The 23599-nt window shown below is 44.0% G+C and overlaps 1 protein-coding gene across 36 annotated transcripts in view; it reads left to right on the top strand.

Moving 5' to 3' along the window:
* tcf7l2 (transcription factor 7 like 2) overlaps window positions 1-23599 on the top strand; it is an 89611-nt gene that overhangs the window by 59461 nt on the left and 6551 nt on the right. For 9 of the 36 annotated variants that reach the window (XM_051066475.1, XM_051066474.1, XM_051066485.1 and 6 more), the window contains 8 exons: window positions 12518-12650; window positions 15268-15370; window positions 16383-16469; window positions 20852-20992; window positions 21112-21274; window positions 21564-21672; window positions 22367-22429; window positions 23197-23247. In XM_051066475.1, the coding sequence (XP_050922432.1) occupies window positions 12518-12650; window positions 15268-15370; window positions 16383-16469; window positions 20852-20992; window positions 21112-21274; window positions 21564-21672; window positions 22367-22429; window positions 23197-23247 (850 nt within the window). Of the gene's footprint in view, window positions 1-5946; window positions 6783-12517; window positions 12651-15267; window positions 15371-16382; window positions 16470-20851; window positions 20993-21111; window positions 21275-21563; window positions 21673-22366; window positions 22430-23196; window positions 23248-23599 lie in introns of those variants that run through there. The other 27 variants (XM_018703274.2, XM_018703284.2, XM_018703280.2 and 24 more) reach the window with 8 other exon arrangements.

Raw genomic sequence — 23599 nt, 5'->3', positions numbered from 1 at the left:
AATAATTCCTGAAAGATTCAAATTAATGCAAGAAAATTCAAAATTTATTTTTGATTAAATCCAGTTTGGCCTCCTAATTTTATTACATTTTTCATTCCTTACGGCTGAATTGGATCAATTCTAATTCATTGACATCTCATTGTGAGATTCTGTAAATATAAGCTGTAAATTTTAATAACAAATTATGTCTAAGATAATGAAAATCTAGGTAACATCTTAACATAAGTAACTAAATCGCTGAAAAATATAAGTGATATCTAAAGTTTTAAATGTGAATGGTGCGCAAAAAAATTTACCGCAATGCCGACGGCTTTTGGGTATCGAAAAAATCAGGAAAACAGAGCGCTTTCTTATGCGCGCTATTCATTTCAGAGAAAAGCCGCACCATCTGTATTTGGTGCCGTGATAACCAGCGAGATGGTGAGGCTGGATCGGCACCTGGAGAACAAAAGGGCAATTTAGTATGTTCATCTAGGGGTTGCTAATGGTATTAGGGAGCCGGCAGGGTGGTCAGCAGGGGCCCGGCGCTCCAAGGTGAGCCCGCAGCTTGACCCCCGCGCTCACACCAATTCACCGGGCTGCTGGCATTAGTGCCCCACATCTGCCATTTTTTTTGTGCAACCCCCTCACTGCCTTTCCCTTTATTTTATAGTGTATTCTTCAGAGGGGCGCGGACAGAAAATAAGTTTTAATTTGACCAAAGTAAGAGTTTGCATTCGGGCCGGTCCTCTGACTGAAATAATTGAACTGAGAAAACTAATCAGATAGATGTCAAAAAAGGATGGATGCTGCTTGCAAAGGCTGACTCTGAATTGCTTGGAATTTACAATACCTGAGAAAAGAGAAGGTGAAGTGTTTGCTCTTTAAAATCATGCAAAAGATATGAAGCTCTGGGTACAGAGGAGTGAAGAAGGTGACATGTCATCTGCTTAATTTTGCAAGACAGGTGCAGGCTGGAATGCTTTTGGCTGAGGCAAATATTTCAGATGTGAGACGGCTTTATATTTATTAAAGCGCTCCAGAAATAATTTTCATCCGAGAGACTGGAATGACATAATTATTTAGGAAATATTTAAAATTGTGCTTTGTGACATATTTGACGAAGGGTTGGAAAATTGTGCAGAGAGCCGTGTTTGACGCAGCCGCGGTTCCTGGTGTGAAGTTGTTTTCTGTGGGAAGCGGGGTGGCAGAGCGAGGGGAGAGCTCCTGGATGGAGCTGAAACGCTGCAGCGGGCGGTGCTGATGGGAGGCTGCCTGTGTGGTCCTCAGCGGTCGGTGCTCCGCCGGGCTCTGCCGAGAGCGCCGGAGGTCCACGGTTTTTAATGAATGTTTCATGTTAAATTTAGCACCAGCATTGTTCACAGCGCGGCACTTGCACATCTTATTTCTCTTAATGTTCCAACAAAGGTGGAGAAAGAAAATCCAGATCTTCTTGTAAGAAGAAAATCAAGGAGAATAAATCCGTTGTCATCAAAAAAAAAAAAAGGATGTCCTTTGAATTAAAATTTTGTCTGCCGTCATCAAAATTATTTCTAATTTATGATTTCAGTCCTTAAAAAATGGTTAAAATTACAGCTCAAAATATTTCTATATTCCTCTCCTTTTTTCCTGAGGTTCCTGCTGTTCATGCACCATGAAATCTTGCTTCATTAAAAGTGTATTAATCTTGTCTCGTCTCATGGGAGGTACCTTAAGATGATGTTGTGTCTTTTTCTTTAAATTGTTGGAGGAAAAAAAAAAAATCTTCCAGATTTGGTCCCTGTCAGTCAGAAATAATTGTGTGCTTAATCTTGTCCCTGATGGATGACTTGGAGTTCAGCAATGGGCCAGCTCCAATGACAAATACAATATTAATATTCATTAACTGCTTTGACAATGCTAATTTTGATGCAGTAGTAAAGGGCCTTCCAAAGTTAGCGGCCAAAGCATCAGAGCTGAGCAAGGTGGCAAGATAATTTGTGCTGCTTTACTGAGCTGAAGGCTTTTAAAGTCTTAAGCAGGGGAAAAAAAGGCTAGGTACCACAAACAAAATAAAAGAGAAAGGGAAAAAGTTCAGACGCATTGGAAACCAGGACTGTGGAAGTAATACGATCAAGAGACGGCTACAAAAATTTGACACCTCCAATGCTGCATCTTTGAGCAAATATTTTTTTTTTATTTTAACAAAAACTTACAACAAAAAAGGATCATAACATGGTAAGTCAGCACATTCTCGATTTTTTGTTTAATCTTTTTGATCTTTTCAATTATCGCCATTTGAAGATCAATAGTCATTTTTTTCTGCTGTGGTTAAAAGGCTCACAGCGGTGGTATAGTGGATGGTCGGATCACGGCTTTAAGAGTGGGCTTCCTCTCTTCAAGCCACCATTTGGCCGGGTTGAATTTTCTATTGCCAGCTCTCCTGAAAACCATACAGGGCTTGTATCCATTTATTTGTATTTTTGCTATTGTTTTAACTGCTGTTGTTGGCTTGTTGTGGCAGGTTTGACTTTGGAGTTGGGGTTCCCTTTTCCCCCCTTCAGTAGTCTGAAGAGAGTTCAGGCAGGAGAGTTGGAGGTGCAAAAGCTGCACTACAATGACAGGCTCTTTTGGTGATAAATGTCTGTTTTTTTTGTCTTTTGTGTGGCTGTTTTTTCCGGGGCTTCCTACATCAAAAATTGGGGCTACCGACGGGCAGGACTGCGGTTCAACGTGGCTTTAGCACCACACACCCTTTGCCCTGGATCGGAATGCTTTCTCTAGCCTTTTTCCTGACACCTTTTTCTGCCCAGCGTTTGTGTTTTTGATTTTGTATTTAATTTAGTGTGACTAGTGGTGAATGGAGCGTGGCTAGTTTTGGGGATTAATGACATGACGAGAGACACCCCGCTGCTTGAGTTTAGCCAAGTTAGGGCAACTCCTATAGACGGCACTCCACTACCTTTATGTCTGCCAAGCCGCTGAATGAAAGCCTCTCTCTTTCTCTCCCTCTTTTTGTTGTTCTTTCAACTTATCAAAGAAAGAGAGATGGACACAAAAGAGCTTATTGGGGGGATATGAAGATGGGAGCGGGGGAAAGAGGGAGTCCCGGTCAGACGCGAAGAAGAGCAGCGCAGCCTGAGTGTGCGTTTGAATGTGTGAGAGGGGGGCTGAGAGTGAACAGCCAGCTCCGGCCGCCCGCTCGCGGTCCTCTCTGCTCTGGGACCTGAGGGGCTGCCGTCCCTAAGTTGCTCCAGCGTACCTTGGCTCTCGCCCGGTCCTCCGGCCGCTCTCTTATCGGCTTAACCCATCGGGTGTTAGTTGGGGGCTGCCGTAGATGAGGTGCTGCCCCCCAGTGGATTAGTGGCTGACATGGTGGTGGGAGTCTGCTTGGAGTCTGTGCACTACCACGAGTGCCAGCATGCTTGTTTTAACCAGGAACCGAGCAGCATCCCAAATACAGCTCTTTTAAATGGTAAGACTTTTCAACATTTTAATTACAGCTGTGCTTTATTTTCTGGTGCTTGTTTGGCTTTAAATATTATGTTTTGATTGAATTTATTCATAGATATTTTTCTGGGCTCCGTTTGGCAATTTATAACACTTATGTTGCTAAGTGACAGATTGACAATTTGGATAATGAAAGGCAGTGTTTGATTGCTTTGTCTTGACAGCCTGACAGGGGTGTATTATTCTAAGACATCAAACTAAATATGATTATTGTTTATTGTATAGTAAAACACAATTATATTAAATCAAATTAATAAATTCCATTATTTATACTGAGGAAATTTCACATTTTTAGTGTTGTATTAACATTTAATATAAGTAAAATATAAGTAATTTTGATGATTTGTCACATCGGCTATCCCTGTGTTTCTATTAACTTTAATAAACCAAGGTTAATATTTTTTGTAGCTCATGTTTAAAATCTTGAAGTATGTGTAATTTCTAAGCAAATGTATTTTTTGTAAATAACATATTTATATTGTAATTATTATAGTAAATGGAGGACTTTGAAGTTAAACTTGTCTGTTTATAGTATTTTCTATTTACTGTTTTATCCGACGTTGTTAAAAGTTATCAGAGAAAATAATGATTGACTAAAGGTCATAGGTTGTTCCGTTTCCATGTTTTGTAAAACTTTTTGTTATTATGTTTTTTTTTTCCTGTCTTGCACACTTTTTGGTCTCGTGCAAACATCTTAGACAGTGGAGTATTTTTTTCTCCCCCCCTCTGCTCTCTTGTGTTGTGGCGTTGATGCCATTGTGGCTGAGGTGATTGGGAGCTGTCCATCACTTGCTGGCGAACTGGCAGTTTACTTAAGAAAGTGCACGTGGGACAAAAGGAGATGGCAGGAGCGTGGCAGGCCGGCTGAATGGAGGGAGGGCAGGCAATTAGCCACCGCCTTGTTGGGGCTCTTTTACTTGTCAAGCTGGAGCCCCGGCGCTATTGTCCAAGCTGTGTAAAGGACATTCCCAGGGCTTTGTTTTGGCTTTAAGGGCCTCAGGACTGCCTGCTGCAGGCCAGGGGAAGAGCAGGGTCCTAACAGTGACAGAGAGGCTGAACGAGAAAAGAGGAAAAAGAAAGGAACAGCGTAATAAGAGAAAAGTCTGTGTAAGTTTTTAGGTGTCTCTATTGCCAACATTTAAAACCTTAATACAGCTGAGAAACATTAAACTCCCTGTTTTATTGGGCTCACTTTTAAAGATATTTTTGTCGTATTTATTTCCAGCATTTCTGAATTCCATTACTTTAGTTCATTTTTCTCAATTATTTTCTACCTCAATAACCTTCACCAGGTTATATTAAAATATATATTAAATGTTACTGTGCCTGGGTGGAAATAATTTATTCAATAAATATTTAATTTGTCATGGTCATTAGTCAGGTTCAGGTTGTTAGAGGTTATAAAAGGTAATTAAAGGATGACAAGTCTAGTTAATTATACAATGTAAGAATTAAAATTATCCTTACATTTGGAAACTGTTCTGTTGTCAGAATTTTAAGTTACTATAAAAAACTTTCTATATCTGACATCTGATTTGACATTTTTAAAAATTCATTTTCAATATTTTTTCCTGTTCTTTTTATTGAGCATTTAGATAATATTCCTCTAATATTAAATGTTTAATGTGGCAACAACTATTTTCTCTCAGTGATCACAGGAAAAACAATAAAATAAAGAGCTTTTTTTATTATCAGTTATATTATTTTAAAAACAATGTGTCAAATTTTAGGAACATATTATCAAATTAGAAGTCATGTTTGATGGAATTCCCCTTTAAGATCTCTTGAAGATCTTTGAGCTTTTTGTTTAAAAAAAAAAAGAAAAAAAAGAAAAGAAAACGTCTTGACCACGTGAAGCTCATCATTTGACTTTCAGAAGAATAATGGATTTGAAGGTGAAATAGTTGCGGAGTGGGGAGAAGAGGGTGGTGAGGAGGGGCTCGAGGCCTTGTTCACATGAACCTTGAATGGAGACTGAGTTGGGGGGGGGGTTAGGATAAAGAATTGTTCTCCACTCTATTGGTATTGTTTAGGAAAAGGGGTGAGAGGGGGAGAAAAAAGAAAACAAAAAAGCATTGCGACGAAAAGGTGCCACGTCTGTGTCAGAGTGAAGACTTTTCTCTCTCCCTCTCCTCGGTTTCCCCCCGGAAAGTGGGTATGAAGAGGGGACTGTCAGCATCACACAGATAAAGTGACTGTTGGCCACACTTTGCTGAGCCTGCCCTCCCTTTGTGGATGTTGTTGTGTCTTGTTCCTTTTTTTTTCCTCTTCTATCTCTCTCCCTCTCCTGCTCTCTCCTCTTTGTCTCCATCTCTCGCCTTGCTCGCTTTACCTTGTAGCCAAAGCTTTTCAAGCTGCCAGTTCGTCTCTGGGCATCCTGGAGGCACAGCAGAGCCCACACACATACACACACATACTCTAAGAAACACATACACAGACCCAACATACAGCAGGGATTTGGGTAATAACTGATTTTTTTTTTTTTTTTGTGTGTGTGTGTGTGTGTGTGTGTGTGTGTGTGTGTGTGTGTTTGTGAGTATATATTTTTTCTGGAGTATTGCTAGTGGGAAGACTGCTGCAGTGCTGAAAAGCTGCTCACAGTAATTTTTCCTTCTCTCTGTCCACATTCTGGCTCTCACTTCTTGTACTTCTTGTCACCGGCATCAAAACTTTCACTGAGAAAGAAGAGGAGACTGCTACCCGCTAAGAGCAAGGGCTTCTGTGGTTAGGGTGAAAGATTTTTGGGATATATATTTTTTTTTAAAGGAGGGATGTGGGTGGGTGGAGAGGATTGTGGTGACTGTGTGTGAGCGTGTGTGTATGTTTATGGGGAAACTAGGCCTCAGACCCCGAGCCTGTCTCTAGACGCCTCAAGAGATAACACGCACTCTAATGTCAAAACCTAAGGGAACAATGGTCAGCCAGCCGCGGCACCAAGTGCAAAGAGAGGGGGGACGGTAAACGCACATGCACATGCACCACACATGCCCAGCAACACACTCGCACACAGTGGAAGGAAGGAGCCAAGGCAGAAACAGACAAAGAAGGAGGAGAAGTGGAGGAGAGAAGCGTCCAAGAGAAGCGAGGGAGCTTCTCGCCGGCGTAGAGAGAGAAGGAGGAGCTGGGGGGGCCAGGTGGAACCACCAGGAGGTGGAGGAGGAGACGGGGGTGGGGGTGGGACTGAGAGGGTCATGTACCCGCGGGATGGAACTCCAGCCGGGCCGGAGGAGACGGGAGCCAAGGCAGGAGTCCTGGGCCCCGGGCTCTCTCTCCTCCAGCAGGTGGGCTGCTGGCACCTCAATCTGAGCAGCTGGGTGAGTAACGCAGCACTGCTCCCCTGCTTCTTCACTGTCTCTGCTTTTTCTTACCACTGACGGCTTTTAGCATTACTCTGACAGGTTGTTGTGGTGGTGGCAGGTTGGTAGTAGGTTGGTGAAGTGAAGGGAAGGGAAGAAGGGAGGGGCTGATATTTGGGTTGAGGGAGGTAGTGGTCATCTGTCTATAATAATCTGTCACACTGAAACTTTTGTGTGTGCATGTGTGTAGCATTTTGTGCATGCTTATGTACATGCATGCTAATCATATTATATATGCATGCTAATTGCTCAAACTTTGGAATCTACACACTGTTGTAATTGTCACACACTTTAAAATGATCTACTTAAATTGAGGCCTAAATAATAAATTTTAAACCAAATATCTAAATTAATTTAAAAAGTACATTTTCAGAGATATGATTCTCTCAAGAGGAATATTATTTACTTGACAAAACATTATTTGATCAAGCTCATGTCTTAACCATGAAATGTAAAATAAGATTTCAATAACCTCACAGATTAACATATTCCTTTGTTAATGTTGTCATCCAATTCAAATTCTTAATTGCCTGGCTTTCAACTGAAATTCTGAGGGGCTGATTGCATTTCAAAAGGCAGAATTCAGCCTGGCTCTTAACACTGTGATACAATATCACCTCTTAGAGAAGCCCCTTTAACTCAGGTATGAGAGCTCAAGAGGCTGTTTACATTGTAAAGAAAAAGCTTTAACGCACGTGTGTCTAAGAGGCGATTTGTCGTCACAGAATACAACAGTTCTAGCAAATACCACTTCATATTTAAGCTATTTGTGCGCAGTTTTATTTATCTGTGACATATCAGAACATGTCCTCTCTGCGATTCCATTTGATGTGCCGACTATCAAAGATGGGAAGCAAAAATAAATGGTGACGAATGACTTGAGTGCTAGCGAAGAGAGCAGGAGGAAGGGGAGCAAAGGCTCTGGCCCACATAATATTTTTGTTCAGCGCTCTGATCAAGCAGTCGGCATGTCACTGCAGCAAAGTGAATAGATTAACTTTTAAATATACTGTGGTCTCGGGAGCCCCTTGCCCTCAGAGACGCATCTTCTCTGCGAGAGAAAACTGATCAACACCTCCATATCTGCTTTTAAGCCCCCCCTTCCCCTTACAATTCCCAGGTTCTCAAAATTGCGTGGAGTTTTTTTTCTCCAATGATTAACCAAGAAATATAATTTCTGAAATGTAGCAGGTTTTTTTTTTAATCACCCGAGTATGCTGGAGGATTGTGGCTCTGATAAGCCTTTAATTTGTCGGAGCATTTCATATTCCATTGCTGTTAATCTCTAAGTATTCCTTTAGATTGTCTGCTTGAATCTGAGGATTGATTTGACCGAGTGCTACTAGGGCTAGTGTGTGTGTGTGTGTGTGTGTGTCTGTACTTGGGGTTTGCTTGGAGATGGGGATCTTTTGCCTGGAGGGGGCACTGCATATCTCCCAAAGGAAAACAGCAATCATGCATGTAAACAGATTTCAACAGGACGACATTGAGTGATACCAGATGATTCATTAGATTGGTGGCAGCACAGTTTGTACTTTTTGTTTTCGTTCAAATCAAAAGCACACATACCCTCACACAAACATAAAAATTACTCTTCTCTGACACTTCCCCCCCCCCATCTCCCCAGCAGTATTGCTATAGTGTGTGTGTGTGTGTGTGTGTGTTTTCTGTGTGGTGTCACTCCATGTGCCTTGGACGTGGGCCACTTGCACGTTCTGGGAGAGGCTCAGGGCGCTCTGGCAGCTTTTTCTGCTTGCTTTGGAATTTGGAGGCCTGAGAGGACCCCAATCCATCACAGCACTGTCATCTCCACATCTCTGCTCCTCTCTTCCTGGCCTCCCTTCCCTGCCCCGGCCTCACTACAGCTCATTAGCGCCCCGCAAGCTGTTGTGACAACTCATCATATCATGACATAAAGCAGAGAGACAGAGGCTCTAAGCCCCTCCGCCCCAGCCACCCCCTGGGCCCGCAAGGTCGCCACATTCGCATTTAGGGCTCAAATTGGCCCTGCGAGGTGCCACCAGGCGGAAATGCAAGGCCAACAGCTTTTTCCTGTCCGGCCTCCACCTCTCTGTCCCTCTCCCTTTGTCTCACTCCGTCCTGCTGTCATTTTCTCACCCCTTCTGCTTTCTCCTGTACCCCCCTCTCCTTCCCCAGAGATCCAACTTGAAGCAGCTCATTCATTTGTCCACTTCCAAAAGGTTCTTTTTACACAGTAGCATTAGTGACCAGCTAGTATAGGAAATATTTTACACTTGAGGTAAGTTTCTGGTCATACCAGCACCTACAGTTTGTAATGTGAGTTCAGCTCTTGAAGAGTTACATTGTTATAAGTTCTATAGGTGTTGCAGTGAAGCACCATTGTGAATAGAAGGTGATCACAATGACACAAAAAACTAAATGCACTCAGGCACATAGGCTTCCTCTCCTTGGAGCCATATGAGCCTTGCAGCTGGACACAGAAGAATCAAATAGAATAGAATAAATAGAACCAAGACAATATCAATAACCAGAGGCAGCAACTACTGCTTCTGTTTATGATCTGCTTTGTTTAAGTGTGCTGCCTGCACTTCACAGCACAGGCCTTCCTCAGCAGCAGGCGCCGTATGTGTCCTGGATGTGGAAAGAGTCAATGTGTTCATTGATGTTCGTACAAGAGTGTGCTCTTAAATTTTTCTTCAGGGTCTTCTGAATGCGAAATCTCTTTTTTGAGGCTCGAAGAAAATCTGGTGATCATGACTGCAGAGCGGCGTGTCTGTTTGTCTTCTGCTATATTTGTTTGTTGTAATGACGGAGGTGGTGGGAAGGATGCAAGTCAGCGGGGGTGTAGGGGGCAGGAAATGTTCTTTCTTTTCCCCTGGCTTTTGTGGAGCAGGGAGAGTAAAGCCTCCCACGTTGCCTGCTTTTGTTTCTCGGCACTCTGTGCGGCTGAAGCACCCAGCAGCCTGCTGCCAGACGAGTCCCGGGCTTGTATTGTCCCCGCAGTGGCCACAGGGCAGGTGCTGGGCCTCCTTTTCCGCAAAGGGACCACCGGGTTGCTGCCTTGACGTCAGTGCGAGACAAAGTCGGTGCTGCCGCGTGCGCGATGGTCACGTGGCGTGTAGAGCGAGCGTGTGAGCTGATTGAAGGCATCAGACCACAGGAAGTCCACATCAGCTGACTGACCATATATATGCGCTGGGTGATCAACACTGTGGGCATGAGTTTGAGTGATGGCACAGTGGATTTGTTGAGTTTTCACCCATGTCAGCAGGGAATGTAAAAAGGTGAAGAAGAAATGGCAATAAATCTTTGTAAAACAGCAGAAGCCAGCAACATATGTACCAAAACTTGAGCTTTGTGGCTGTGTTCTTTTTTTTGCCTTCACATCTAACCACAGTCTGTAGTGGACTGAGCCGACTGTGGAGGCAGGAGTCAGTCCAGCCTGTTGCTATTTGCCTCACTTTTGGGCTTTTCAGGAAAAAAAGAATAACTCTTAGACCACAAGTAACTATGATGTAAATCGGCTGGCTTCTAGCTCTCTCCCTCTCTCTCTAAGTTCTCCACACACACACACACCACACACACCACACACCCTCTCTAACACCCACTGTCTAAATGTGGACTCAGTGGATGGGCATTTTGAACTGTCTTCTCAATGGCCGGGGCCCCTGGACAAAAGAACTCATTTAAATGGCCACTAAAGCTTTTTCAGCACAGAGAGATGAAGAATTGACAACATTCTTTCACATCATTACCCGAGGGAGGAGCGGGGATTCATGAAGGAGGAGGTTAGGAGGTGAGAGATAGAGGAGGGGGGGGGGCAGAGGCCATCTTCTACCATTCAGCCGCCGACTCATCAGACTGCATTTGGCAGCTGTCATAACCCCCCATCCTGATTGTTTTTCTACCAGTTTCTTCTTTTTTATCCCTCTGTTCTAGATGTGCAGATCAGATCAGGAGCCCCTATGCAACAAGAAGTGTCTTGGTTTGTGTTTCTTTTTTAACGAATCCCATTCTACCCCCCCCCCCCCGACACACAAACACATATACGCACCCCCAGCCCCTCTCCCTCTCTCTCTCTCTCTCTCTGTCTTTCTCTCTCTCCCCTTCTCTCCTCCCCAGCCTTTTCAGCTCAGGGCTGTGAATGAGTCCCAGGAGTCTCTCTGCCTCCCTGGAGTTCTACTGGGGTTCATTAATCTTTCATTGGGACCATGGCAATAGGGAATGCCCCCCCAGCCCCCAGCCCCCAGCCCCCCTACATCCCCACCACCAACACCCCCCTCCAACGTCGCTGTAGAATAGAGGTCTAGATGGCAAGGCTTGCACGGACCATACAGATAGAGACAGCATTTAAGTATCCAGAGAAAATTTAGCACAGGGGCTCTGAATGGACTGTTGGTGTGTTAGAGCTCTCACACGGGCCCGATGTTAACTTCAGCCTCAAATAGCCTCGCACAGATGATTAGTTTGCAGCATTAAGCTCCGCTCACATTTGTCTCGCCCTGGGCCCACAGCTTTGCATTTGTATTGTCAATGAGCATCGGGCAACTGAGCATCTTATGTATGTATGCCCCCCTGCCAACATCTAGTCCCATTAATGTTTTTCAAAGTCTGTTGGAAATGTGCCACAGTGGAGCCTCTTTTTTTTTTTCTTCCTTGCATGGGTTAAAGTCGCTAATGAGGGTGTGTGGCCTATGAGAGAGAGCAGACTGAACTTACACACACACACACACACACACACAAGCACACAAGCAGCTTGGTGTCTCACTCCTCTCCCCCTGAACATATCATCCATGTTATGATAAGCCTGATTAGTGCTGCTTCTTTGACTGCTGAGGGCAGGATAAGGATGTGTGGGTAAAGAGGCGAGAGCAGCTTCTGCCACCAGCCTAATCTACAGCAGAGCTCTAATCTGGTTATCTTGTGGTCGGGGGGACTGTGTGTATTAGTGTCTGTCCCAGCCTGGCCTGATGAGAGGGGCTGAGCTCCGGTTAACGCAGGGGCCCACGGCAGCACACCCCTAAAGCTCCACTGTAATCTTTGGGTAATTGAAAAAAAGGGGGCCTGCACCACTTAGGAGCACAAAGAGAAGATTACATAGCTAAAACTAATTTGGCAAAAATGCAGAAATGGATTTTCAGCCCCACCTCCTCTCTCCTAACCCTTTTATTACAATACACCCCTACCCTCTATGAACCAGGCCCTTGGGGAATAGACGAGGGAAGGGGTGCGAGGAAGGGGGGGCCAGGAGGAGAAGAGTGGAGCGGAGCGCTGACTGGAGCTGCTAATGACTGTGGATTTACACGCGCTGCCTTGATTTTGTGGTTTACAGATGATCGATTACTTCGTTGCAACCGTGGTTAAAAGTGCCTCATCACACATCAGGCCTAAATGTGAACTGGCAACCCCCCAAGCCTCTTAGATTGTGTTACTGAATTCCAGGGTGACACCGCAGAAGTGTTTTTAATTACAAACCACACTATTTTCACTGTGGCTTGGCGGTTTGGCGCCTAGAGAGTACCCAGAATTTGATAGCTCTTCTTTCAAGAGCTTTCAGACCAAGTTGTAATTCTGTGGCAGGCGCCTGCAATCTCTTACCTCCAACCCAAATATTAACACCCTGGCCTCCTTTTTTTTTCTCTCCCCATCTCTCTCTATCCATCTATCTACTGTCCATCTGTCTATCTCTGTGTCCTCCTCCTTTCTCTCAGTCTAATAAGGTTCCAGTGGTACAGCACCCTCACCATGTGCACCCTCTCACACCTCTGATCACCTACAGCAATGAGCACTTCACACCGGGGAACCCCCCACCTCACCTACAGACAGACGTGGATCCCAAAACAGGTAAAGTATTTTTCCACTGCATCCACTTGTTTGACCGGCCTGTGCAGATTTTTATTCAAATAGCAACATGCTACTTGAATCCTGCAGCATTAGAAAGCAGTACAGCGTTTTAAAGTTGTCAACACCACAATATGTTTAAAAAAAAATCAAAAACAGGCCTCAGAAGTTTAGAAAACCACAGAAGCAGCTCTCCTCAGATAAGGCACTTGAGCTCTTTGAAACTGTTTGCACTGATGGGTGTGTAAATGTTTTATTATGCCCTGCTGCCATGCTACTCATACAGGACCTTATGTTTGTCTTGATGGCGTCTGTCTGTCTGCAGACACCTTCCTGTGAAAACAATTCAAGATCCAAACATAACGCAGACGTCATATTTACAATACAGGTATTCTGTAGTATTGTTTAAACTACTATCATATTTAATATTAATGCCACCCACGTACAAATTGAAATTAATTTTTTTTCCCCGTAAACACATTATAGTTATAGTGGGACAAAGTCAACCCAAGTTCTCCTTGTTGACAACTGCTGCTCTCATCTGTTACCGATTGATTTAGCTATCACGGTCAATAATGTGGCTTGGCTTCGGTGAAAAGTTGAGAACAAGAACCTGAACAGTGGCTCGTAAACCTCTCGTAAAACATGGAATTCGGCAAACAACCACGACTTCTCATGACCGCAACTCACAACTGCCAAGACTCGAAACAAGACAGCCACTGTAGTTGGAGGACCTCACATCTAACTACCAGAGAGAGAGCAGTAAACACACACAGAGTCCCAGAGACTGTCTCTTTTGAAATGAATGTCTGCAACTGAGTACACTAAAGTCCTCAAAATGGAAGATGTGACCTGAGCGCTTGGGTTCACGCGGATTTTTGATCATCCGCCGTGCCTGTCTGATCAGCAGTTACATCCTTACAGTGTGTTGATCCTGCAGAGGGTCCGGGTTTAGCAGTCAGAGTCTGCCCACGCACCCCTCTCCTGCCGTCACTCAGCACACATTTTTAGGCAATTTCATTCATTTCCGTGAGCATCTTGACCCTGCACTTCATTTTGTTCACTGTCATTCAGCCCATCCTTTCAGGTTAATGCATTTTCAGGGCGGTGAATAATTTCATGCTTTTCAGTGGTCTCTGGTGGATTCAGTCAATGTTTTAGGTAATAATGTTCCCTTATTATGATGGTCCTTACAAAGGGGAAATAATGTGCCAGCTGCTGTTTAATGTAGTGCTTAATGGGGCTGCTTAATTGGGCTCAGTGTTTAATTAATTAATTAATGAGCTATATTAGGTCTTGAGCACTGGGTGGCAATGGGATAATGTTTGTGAGGCTTTCATTTCTAATAGAACTTTGCTTTGTTATAACAGTATTCCAAGAAAAGTGAAGTTTTCCGTTTTGACGCAAACTGCTGCAAAGCACATTGTCCATCAGTAAAAGAATCCCTCTCAAGAGTCAGTTCCTGGATAACCTGGATCAGCTGCGGACTTTGGGTGTAACCACCAACAGTTGCCAAGTTCTGATCTGTGAAGAACTGAACTGGCTCTACTTCGGCCTTGTTGGCACTGGTCAAAATATCCGCAACAACAGCTGCACAGGCGAAGCCAGCTGTGTGGAAGAAACATGCATCAGCCAAAATGAAAAGTCCCTCAGTTCCTGGTCTACTGAGCGCGCGCACACACTTCCCCCTGCTGCACTTTTACACATGTCTAGTGTTCCCTGTTTCAAGTTTGTCATGAGAGAGAAAGTTATTTTTACACCCGGCTGTGTACGAGACCTTTTCAAGGCATTCATTCGGGGCAGCTTGTCGATGCAGTTTCTCCGCCTGTCAGCTGCCACGGAAAGTAAAAGCAACACCGCGGACGCCGTGATTGCTCGGCGATGCCCTCAACGAGAGCTGTCCTTAAATTGGACATCTTTGTCACTGTTAGTCTGTGGGGGATAGCAAACAAAATTTGCAGCTGTTTTTACGCTAAATCTGATGATCACTGGGACAAATGGAGACCAACAAGCGAATACATACACACTGACTGAAACTGAAATAGCCCCTATAGTTTAATTGGTCCAAACTTTCAGTTCGTAATCTGTAACTGCTGCATTTTTCTAATGTTGGTCTATTCATGTTTAGTATCAGGTAAAATCCATTTCCATCCAGCCAGTTTGCCAGTGTAAATTAGCAGGCAGACTCAACTTGTAGCCCCACACTGAAAGCTCTCTGATCACAGAAAAGGCTTTAATTATATTGTTGTGTTCTGTTAACTTCTAAACCTCAGTCATTTTATATCATTAATCTTCTGATTCAGTAGACAAATGTGACAAGAATCGTGTTGGTGTTTTCTCCTCACCTCTCTCCCCTCTGCCTCTTCCAACACATTGTGCCGCCGCCGCCTCAAAGGCCTTTGATCAGGGAGTGTGATTTAGCACTGTGTACATGCAAGCAACAAGCCCTCTTCCTCCTCCTCTTCCTCCCATCTGCACTCCTGTGATGTCTGCCCTGTTCAGATGCGAAACTCTCGACAAAGAGTGAATTCAGCTCTGACAAAGATTCGGTTCCCTCTCTCTGTCATCATCTCTGTCTGACCACCTCCTCTCTGCTCCTGTCATCTTCTGTCTTCCACAGGAATTCCAAGGCCTCCACATCCTCCAGATATATCTCCTTATTACCCACTGTCACCTGGCACTGTCGGCCAGATCCCCCATCCGCTAGGATGGTTAGTACCACAGTAAGCAAATCCTTTTTTACTACTCTTTCTGCTTTGTTGTCCTGTGAGTTGTGTGAAAAGACTAGCAACACCCTACATATTGTAATGATTAATAAGTGTAAATGTAGATCAAGCCAGACCATTAAAGAATAAAACATTAAACAAGAGAAGCAGATATTACCTTGCATGTATGTACACTGTAGCAGCAGGATGTTGGTCTTTATGTAGACAAAGTCAATTATGGAAGCTGTCTCTGTCTCCTGTTGGTCCCCAGAGTGGGCCCCTCTCTCTGAAATTTAAACTTGATCCCTGAACTTTCTAACACACTCACTCCTGGACCACAGCAGTCCACTGCTGCTTCCTCAGGCCCTCACCAACCTCAACTTGTTACTTTGTGGCAAATACTATTTTGCATGTCTCTGTATGGTCCAATTAGAGTAATGAACCGTGATTGCCCGTATTTTACCCACAATTCCACACGGGGGCTCTCCCCTGGTAACTCTTGTCAACACTTGTTAATATGACAAAAGGCTACAAATTAAGCTCTGTTAATTTAATGTTTTCTCACCGCGATCTAAATACCGAGAGAGGCCCCGAGCGCAGCCATGGTGCCCTTTGATTTGCTGCACTTTATTTTGGTATAAATTTACATTCATTATTGTTTGTCTTTGGATGTGTAGACCTCAATTAGCGTGATGGCTCCATTAAAGAGACCCGCGCTTCGTCTTTAATTATCACAACAAAACACCTAGTTCCAGCTTGGGGAGGAACAGGGCCCCACTCTGTCGACACAGAGCGAAGGGTTATGAAATTTAATTAGCCATTGCTATCAAGATTTGTGGCATTCAAATTGTTCAGAGTTTTCCTCCCTTTGATCTGCGCTCTGCAATCCCCCAGATTTTTGTCCTGATCAAATGAGAATAAAGAGGCCCACGGTGGGGAGAGAAGAGAGACAGGGGGCTTTACCTTCTCCTCCTCCATCAACCCTGTTCCTTTACCTTTTCGCCTTTCTTCTTTTCTTCCCCCTTCCCAGGCAAGGTCAACCTGTTTATCCAATCACAACAGGGGGTTTTAGACACCCCTACCCAACTGCGCTCACTGTCAACGCATCCATGTCAAGGTGAGTTGAGCCCCAGGAGCTGAACACACACGCACACTCTTTTTGACTTACTCATACATTCAGTTGTGTGGATTTGTGTTGGCTGTGAGGGCAATTCACAAGCAACACACATGCACACTCTCATGCAGAGACAGTGAGCTGCAACATCTCCCTTAAGGAGAGCTCACACTCCCCATCTCTGTGTTCAAAAGGCCAATTCTCCAGTGTGGGGCTCCAGCTAGCATGCTCAAATATTAATTATATTTATCATTTTCTAATGAGGCCCCTGAAGAACATTTACCCCCACTGCATGTCAGGCAGATCTGAAATGAACTGGGGCATGTCCTTGCTGCGAGTTTCAGCAGCCAGACAGATAAACAAACACAGCAACACTTTGAAGGGGACTAGATGATATAAGTCAGGGCTTGACACTTGGCTAGTGTTTTGGTCCAGCCCATTAGGGTCCAGCTCAAGTGCTGCTGTGGACATTAGTGCACCCGTGGGGGTATGTGTATTTGTTGCCATCTTGTATACATGTCTGTGTGTTTGTCAGTTGGTGTTAAACTACTTATTGTTCCCATAAGGGGACACATGTCCTTTATATTGTGTGGGAAGCGAAAACGAATTAATTTTAGATGGCTGAAAGCCCCCTGATATTAATGGGTCTGGAGGAGCCAAAAAAGCAACAACACACAAAAAGCAAACATCCTCCCACTCTTGTCCACTCCCTCCGCTCCTCCTCTCTCCTCCCTGCCTCTCCCCCTCTATACGCATTTGCAGCAGGGGGGGACTTTTTGGATGGGGCTGGTTTAGAGTCTAGGGATGAGGCCAAGCTTTAGTTTAATTACAGCCTGATTGGAAAAGCAGCTCCTGAGGGCGGCGTGTTTAGACCTCTGTGACATTGATGGATCGCGTAGAGGCAGGGAGGAGTCGCAAGGGGGGGGGGTGACTTTTTTTTAAAGCATAGCTTTGAGACCAAGGGAAAAGAGTTTGCAAGCTCAACCAGACAGTTCAGTTCAGGTTTTTCACAGCGGTTTGTTTAATGTTAAAACTGTTTATACCTCCTTGTATTTCATATCAAACGTTATTTTTAAAGTTATTCTGGAGAAGGATGTCTGGATAAGAGCCAGATTCATCCCCCTCCCAGCCCATCCAGAGCAAGTCTCAGGTGCAAAGGGTCAGACGGAGGGTCTGTCCAGACATCGGCATCTGGCAGCAGTACCCAGCCAACCCCTACTTCAAGTGACTGCTAATGTGGTCCCTTAATGACAGCCTCTACATTGTGATCATCTTATTTCCAGTGCAGCTAATTGAATATACTGGCGGGGGTGTGGGGGGAGGACTGGCCATGGGGAAGAGCTAATGCCCTCTGATGAGGCCCCTAATTGAATTAGTATAACTGAATAGATGGAGGGCTCTGGGAGCTCTCTTGAGAATGGGAGGGTTTAACACATCTCCCAAAAAAAAAAAAAAAAAAAAAAAAACAAATCCCAACTCCCTCCTCACAAATGGGAAAAAAACAACTAAATTCTGACTTGACAGGAAAAAAAATTTAATTGTTTACAAAATCTAGTTTATCTTAATTGTGTCAGCAAAATGGCAGACTTTCATATGTAGCCTTCAGCTAGTTGGTTTTGTTCAAAGAAAAGGACCAGACTGTTATGATGGCTCAAACAATTTGTAGGGAGCGGGCTGACTGGAGGAAATCTGAGAGAAAAGACATCCTGGCCTTGTACTCTTGTCGGGAGCCAGGTCTTTGCAGGAGAGCGCTGCCTTGGTATCAGTCCCCTGTGCCGTAACTGAATTAGGATGCGAGGAGTGAATCTGGTACCTCGTAGTCCCACAATGAGCACCTTACACCTAGGTCCTGTTTAAAATACATTTCTTTTAGGAAAAGGAGGAAAAAGAGCCAAGGAGAGGAGAGACAGTCAACGGAGCAAATGAAAGACATTATTTTGATAATAGGGTTGGAGCCAGTGTAGGTCTCTTATATTGTGTGTGTGTGTGTGTGTGTGTGTGTGTGAATGTATGTGTGACAGGTGGGAGGATGTGAAGGCCCCTTTGCCCCTTATGCTTAAGCCTGCCCTTTGATATGTTCCCCCATCATCCTGCTCCCTCTCTTTTCCTGGGGAACGGGAGAAGTGCACCGACCGGATCATTATACATTAAACAGGCACGGGGGCTAGTGCTTCGCATTGGCAATTAAATGGCACTGGCTGACACTGGGCTTGCTGCGCTAGTGACCTCCCCCTCCACCTCACCCCTACCCCAACACCGCCAGCTATTCTTACCTTTCAGATTGAGACGTAGGAGCCCCGGGGTTGGGGCGGGTGGGTGGATGGGTGGGGGTCTCCGCTGCGTCTCCCTCGCTCTGTGTTGGTTAAATTGGTCCAAGGCGCTGCTTGCTGCTGATGAGCCCGGATGATGATGATGATGATGCCCCGGCGCTTCAAAGGGATGGCCGTCATGTTTAAACCATAACCTGGGCCACGCAGTGGCAGCAGGAGGAGGAGGGGGAGGGAGAGAGGAAGCGAAGGAGCGTGGAGGTGGTGAGGGGACAGGGAGGAGTAGAGAGGAAGAAGAAGAAGAAGAGGAGAAAAAAATAGATCTTGGAACAGAGGAAATTTTAACAAGTGCACAGAGAGAGAAGGAGGGAGGGTGAACAGGGAGAGAGGAAACGGAGTGAGCGAAGAAAATGCGGCAGCCCTAATGATGGGCGATATGCAGCCACTGCTGCCGAGCTCCCCATCAACGAATGACATGGCACAAACACCAATGTGTCAGTGATGAAGGGAGAAGAGGGGAAAGGAGAAAAAGAGGGAAAGAGTTTGAGGGGGGAGCGCACTGGCACTCCCCTGAGATGGCCTCCAACAGAAACTAGTTGTTCCTGGCAAGTTTATCCTCATCATTATATTCTGGCTCGGAGCCATGCAGCCAGACACAGCCGGATAATGAGCTGCTTTAAAAAAAAAAAAGAAAAGAAAAAAAAAAAGAATTATTCCTCCTTTTTTTTCTTCCCCTTCATCCTCCTCTCTTCTCTTAAATTTGCGTGTGGTCACGTGGAGCCGAGGCGCCGCGCTGTAAACATACACATGCAGATAGACGTGTTCAAATAATCGCACACAAATAATTAGTGTCATACATACACTGGCACGTAGCGAACAGCAGGGTCTTATGGCTCGTCTCACTGGCTGTTCTGGCCAGTGAGACGATTTCATAAATAAGGGTTTCTGGCCTCGATATGTGGAGCAGTTGGAGATGATGAAATGATGATAGGAGTGTAGAGGGATGAAGATAAAAATGTCAGAGCTGCTGACAGTGCTGAATTGGCAGAAACAAATGGAGGGAAGCAAATAGAGACCTACTACCTGAAGTGATGCTGGACTTTGATAGAACATTTTAATCTAGTTTCAGTATTCCTTGATAAGACATAATGGCCCAAGCTTTACCCTTCCAAAACCTGGCCTTTTCATGTAATTACAAAAATGCAGTTTCCTCATATATTACAATAAATTGAAGTAATGTAAACGCCATTGTCATCTATGGTTAAAAGACAGAAAATCATCAAATCATCAAATTGTCTCTGAAACTTATTTGGAAACCATTTCTCCAGCTATTACAGGAGATAATTATTAAAGCAGGTTTAAACTTTCTCCTCAAGAACCTTAATGCAAGGGGGGCTTCTTTTAGATGTGACATGTGTCTTAGCATTGATAAAAGGCATGAATGGCACTGATATATCAGTGGACGCAGGCTCTCCGTAACGAGTGGACAAGTTCAAGGTTCATACAGCCCTTAAACAAACCCATTTCACTGAAGTTATGACAGGAATTGTAGCCTGTATTTGTTAGAACACTCTTTATAGATATGATTAATCTCGGTGAGGCCACAGGGCTATTAATTGAAGGTTAAAAAAAGGCTCTTGGCTCAAGTGTATAGGTTTTGGGGTTCAAAAATGGCATTTGAGAGATCTGTCCTTGTGCAATTGCACCTATTCATTGCCACACAATATAAATATTTTCAGATGCTTTACTGATTGTTTGCCATAATTTAATGTTATGCCTTTGTGTGATGTGTATAGTTACCCAGGGTTGATTCTGTGCTTAAATTGTGTGACATTTGACCTAGCACTCATTTTGAGTGAAATTGAAATTGATCTTAATTGGTCGTGAGTAATAATACAGAAATCAGCCTTGGACATTTTTATGTGGATGTTTGTATGTGCATTTATGTCTTGCGGCTAAAGGCCAATTCCATTTCCATGAAAGAAACTGAAAAAGCACTTTATACTTTGACATGTCATTGAAAGATGGGAATGGAATTCAGCCCCAGCTGCACAGTCTTGCGTATAAATGTGTTCCATTTTCTCATTTCACCCGTGTCCATTCTGACGATTTACACAGTCTTCTGTCCTCTAGGTTCCCCCCACACATGGTGCCCCCTCACCACAGTTTGCACACCACGGGCATCCCACACCCAGCCATCGTCACACCCAACGTCAAGCAGGAATCCTCCCACAGTGACATCAGCTCTCTCAACAGCTCGTGAGTAAACTTTCTTTTTACCCTATGATCACTTTTTTTTTTTTTCCCCAGCCTGACATGACTTAAAACAAGCCGTAGGTCAACAGTGCTCACTTTTCCCACCTTGTGTTGTTCCGCAGGAAACAGACAGACGCTAAAAAGGAAGAGGAGAAAAAGAAACAGGTCCACATAAAGAAGCCTCTGAATGCCTTCATGCTCTACATGAAGGAAATGCGGGCCAAGGTGGTGGCTGAATGCACACTGAAGGAAAGTGCTGCCATCAACCAGATCCTGGGGCGGAGGGTAAGTCCTACATATACACCAACACTGTAATGGTCAAACTAAACAGTTCATCACAGTGATTCTCAATCATGGAGCTCAGGACCCACTTCCCTGCTAATATTACTCTTAACATGGGTGGATTTACACTGAGATGAAAACAGAAGTTGTGGTACTTAAAGACCGTAACTGGGTTTTATAGGTCTTCTGCGGACCTGACGGCCCAGTATTGTAGTCCAGTCCACATCCTGTATAACCCTACATTTCCTGTTCATGGTGAAAACCTCTCTGTGTCTTGTCTTTTGTTGCACAGTGGCACGCCCTATCGCGGGAGGAGCAGGCCAAGTACTACGAGCTGGCCAGGAAAGAACGACAGCTCCACATGCAGCTGTACCCAGGCTGGTCAGCACGAGACAACTATGTAAGTTTTTAAGTTTACAAGTCGTAACGGCCTGATTTTTCCTTCCCCTTTCGCTAGGTCACATGACCAGGACAAGTTCTTTTCTTTTGCTTTTTTTTTTCTTACCTAGCCTGAGGGATCACTTTTTTCCCTCCTGTAATGTTCTTTTGATATGTATATCTAAGACTGGACAAATTGCCTTGACCTAAGCCCATCTTGTTATCACATGAAGGAATATTTGTAACAAAAGCCTGAACAAGATGTTGTTCATAGGAGTCCTCTGCGAATGTTTTGCACCCCAGACACTTTGTTCTGACACACATCAGTTTTTTGTCCAGTTTTGGGATCAAGTTGACCAGTAGAGTCTTCCACCAGCAGCCTTAGAGAAATCTGTCTTCCAAACCTGAAGCCCGTCAAGATGTCTAGATGTTCACATAGAGGAGGAAAATAAGACAAAAGATTACAGAAAAAGAAGAAAAGAGCAGAAAAAGACACACAAAAAAAAGACAGAGCGAGGAGGGAGAATTCGGGTCTGGCCTGCAGTGGCTGTTACAAACCGGAGGGCAGAGACAGGAAAAAAAAGGCAGAGAAAGAATGAATGAATAAATAAGTAAACACAAAGATAAGTCCTATTCTCTGTTTCATGTTTTGGGCATTCTGCAATATAATAACTAAGGTTCCTGTCTGTGTCTATTTTTTTCTTTCTATTTTTTTGGCGGCTAACCAACAGGGGAAAAGGAAGAAGAGAAAAAGGGAAAAGCAGCAAGCAGAGAGCAATGGTAAGTGAGCTGCAATTATCTCTCATATTAGAAGAGCCCCATCATGTGTCAGGCAGATGTGACATCTTGCAAGATAAAAGTCAAGCTAGTTTTTTTGTGTTATGTTTTTGTTTTGTGTGTGAGTGTGTGAGTGTGTGTGTTATTGTGCCTGGCTTTTTTCTTTTTCTTTTTTTTTGGTATAGTTATGCTACCCAATGCAATATTTAAATAGTAGAGTTGCTTGTAATACCCCCTTTTCCCATTCTCCCTAAGCTAATAACAACTGAATATGCATGACCCCCCACACTCCTCCTCACCTCCCCCCTTGATACCTCCCCCTCCCCTCCCCACTTTGCCCCTTAGCGTTCTTGGTATTGTGATATGTGTGTTTTGAGAATGTGAAGTTGAAGCATTGTGAGAGCCATTAACTTTGCCAGTGTTGTGTACGCGGCCCTGTTTTATAATGCCTGTGCCCTGCAGATAGACTGCACTACTGTACCGGGTATGTGTGTGTCTGTGTGACTGTGCATGTGTGTGGGTGCGTGTTGGGCTGCCCCTCGCTTGCTTTCATGCATGCTTTTATACCAACATGAGAGAAAAAAAAAATCACTTACATCTTAAAATTAAGGAGGTTTGCTAATTTTATGATTTATCCATTTTTATTCCTATGATTCACATTCTTCTGATCGTATTGTGAGGAGCAAATGCCAACTTGTCATTATGTATTTTGCGCTCGTTTGGTGACGGATTTCTTCTTGAAGGCCTCTCTATCTGTTCTTTTTTTTCAGAACACAGAGAATATTTTCCAAACCCTTGCCTTTCACTCCCTCCGATTACAGGTGCTAATGTCATTTTGAGTATTAAATTACTAACTTGTTTTTTTTTTTTTCTTCCTTTTAAATTACTGTATATTTATCATATTTATCCATGAATGTGCAATATTAGGCAGGTATAAACTTAAATTCTACATTTTGAAATATGCTCTTTTTGCTTTGTTTGCTGCTTTCTTTTCTTAAAATGTTGTTATTTATTTTACTTCAATCTAGATTATTTCATTTAATTTACCTCCATTAACTCATGTTGCTACTTAGTTTGGAGCATTTTCCGTATTTTATAGTCACTATGCAGTATGCTTGAGGAACTGATGATATAAAGGTAGATAATTATTGTGGAGTATGACCTGAAGGATGA

This window comes from Lates calcarifer, linkage group LG23 (assembly GCF_001640805.2).
Source record: "Lates calcarifer isolate ASB-BC8 linkage group LG23, TLL_Latcal_v3, whole genome shotgun sequence".
In the NCBI taxonomy this organism is placed as follows: Eukaryota; Metazoa; Chordata; class Actinopteri; family Centropomidae; genus Lates; species Lates calcarifer.
Note: the sequence above shows the minus strand (reverse complement) of the source record. Positions and strands in the feature narration are given on the sequence as shown.